At 38.2% G+C, this 2252-nt stretch overlaps 1 protein-coding gene across 1 annotated transcript; it reads right to left on the bottom strand.

Moving 5' to 3' along the window:
- Positions 1-569: 569 nt before the first annotated feature.
- Positions 570-1943, bottom strand: LOC104885174 (stemmadenine O-acetyltransferase). Its single transcript, XM_048640348.1, has one exon. The coding sequence runs from the start codon at positions 1941-1943 to the stop codon at positions 570-572; it is 1374 nt and encodes a 457-aa protein (XP_048496305.1).
- Positions 1944-2252: the final 309 nt, after the last annotated feature.

Below are 2252 nucleotides of genomic sequence, written 5' to 3'. Positions count from 1 at the left end.
TTTAAAGTATAAAAGGGGTGAGATAGAAAAAAATTAGAAAAGGGGGGAAAATTCGAAAAAAATATTTTAATATTAAGATTCTTCTGTCGTCGTTGAGAATTTTGGATTTTGACCTCATTTACGGTAAAGATTGCACCCAAGCTTGTACTTTGGTGGTGCTTTGGCTACTAGTTATAGTTGGTGGTATTGGGTGCACCCGTGCTATAATACAAGGTGTTGAGACCAATTTTACCATTATTTTAGTGAATAATTTCAAGGTAATGCAAAGCAATAAAAAAGCTAAATTTATAAAATAAAGGGTTGAGATTAAAATAATTGTAATGGTTTTTTTTTTTGATAATATATGTAATGGTTACTCTATATTATTGACAAACACAAATTTAAGATGCAAAAATTGCAATTATTATTTTCTTATAGCCAAAGAAATGAAATAGCCAAGATACACAAACGTTAAAAGGTTTTACAAACTCAAGTGAAGATTGAACAAATAAAAAAACCGAAATAACAAGATATTAAAAACACCCACACCAACAAAAAAAAAGAAAAAGGAAAAAAAAAAACTGAAAACTTCAACATTTGTGTATGGGCGAAGTTGGAGAAGCAAAAGCAAGGAATTGAGGGTTTGACTCCAAACTTTCCATATCTTTCTCCTCTAAGAACAACCACACTTCAATTCCAACCCCATCTGGATCAGAATAATCATTCAAGATAGTTAAGTTCCTAGCATAAGGAGGAATTCTCCCATCCGTTGGAATCGTCCACTTGGGCTTCCCAAAACCAAAATCTAGATCACTAAATCCAAGATTACACCAGCTAGTACTTCCATAAGCCATGTCTTGATGCTTTAAGGCCAATTTACGAAACTCATCTGAATTTTCACGAATCGCGTTCACCCCTTTCTCCCCCTCGTATTCCTTGATCTTTTCCATCCTCGCACGGATCGCTGCATCAATGCTAGCAGCAAATTCAGGTAGCGTGGCCCTGGCCTTGGCAGAGGCGACTGTTTGTGTGATCAGGTTGCCTATGGATGCTGCTGGGAGTGGGGGCTTCATCCTCGGTCGCAAATCTAAGTTTACAACGTATATTGTTTCTTCTTCCTCCTGGTACTCGCACGTTTTTGATGCCAGGGCTTGTTGCCAGATGAAAGCAGATAAGACCACATATCGGGATGGGTGAGGCACTTGGTGACTCGCGGCTTTGACCTTAAGTTTGCTTAGAGAAGCATCCCCGAATTTGAAGCTCTTTACAACAAGAGAGCATTCTTTTAGCTTTATCTGATCATATGGCAATGGCTGTACAATGGAGGCTGGAGGGAAAGCAGCGAGGCCGGCACCAAAATCCGGCTGTATTAGATTTTTTCCATCAGACTTTCTGCTTGCTAGAGCTGCCCAATGCTTAAAGAAGGTTGCGGAAGAGATGCCATCAGTTAGTTTATGGATATCATACCACGCAATCGCAACCCCACCGCAGGTAAAGACATTGATTTGAATGCAAATGTGAATCCGCTCACGGATTTCCTGCTTATTGTCAACAATGCACAACGATTCTGAAGGTGGGAATAACTTATGGATTAAGCCCTCCTGTTTAAGGAGTAAAGGAGATTTTAGAACACTGTCAAGAGGGCAGTTAACTTGAGCTTCGAAGACAGGTAAACCTTCATCGTTGCAATCGATGGTCGATTGTTTGATTCGACCGGCTAATGGATAGAAATAAGTGAGTGTTTCAGAGAGACAAGTTTTTAGCCAAGCAATATCAAGGGGTTGTTGTGCTGGGGATGTAGCAGTGTAGAAGATAATGACCGGAGTCTGCAAGGGAGGGGAGATGGGTATAATTTGATCAACGTAAGATAATGTATATTTTTTGAGACGTGAAGGTGTTGGAGTAGATGGCTTTACCATATCTGTTGATATTACTTTGACTTCTACTTTCAAACTTCCTTCCATGATCTTTTCTTTTTTTTTTAATTAGGAAATTGTATCTTTGTATTTTTTGGGATGAAGAGGGTAAAGGTCCGAAGCCAACATTATATAGAACATAAGCTTCGATTCTCTTTCTGGTGTTTTTTTTTTTTTTTTTTTTTTTTGGGAAGCAAAGAATTTAGGAGTATCGTGCTAATGGTTCATTGAGGAGTAACTCTATAAAAAAATTCTTCGAATGAGCAAAGTTCTGCTACTAATCATCACTTTATCTTCCTCTTCATTAATGTCTTTCCCATTGTTTCCTTCCCACACAAAATATAGCATTGACAAGAA

Source organism: Beta vulgaris, chromosome 3, assembly GCF_026745355.1.
Source record: "Beta vulgaris subsp. vulgaris cultivar EL10 chromosome 3, EL10.2, whole genome shotgun sequence".
In the NCBI taxonomy this organism is placed as follows: Eukaryota; Viridiplantae; Streptophyta; class Magnoliopsida; order Caryophyllales; family Amaranthaceae; genus Beta; species Beta vulgaris.
This window is presented reverse-complemented; position numbering and strand designations above follow the sequence as displayed.

What these genes read in the sequence shown, in the direction of transcription:
- LOC104885174 (XM_048640348.1), bottom strand. Translation starts at nt 1,943, where the DNA reads ATGGAAGGAAGTTTGAAAGTAGAAGTCAAAGTAATATCAACAGATATG.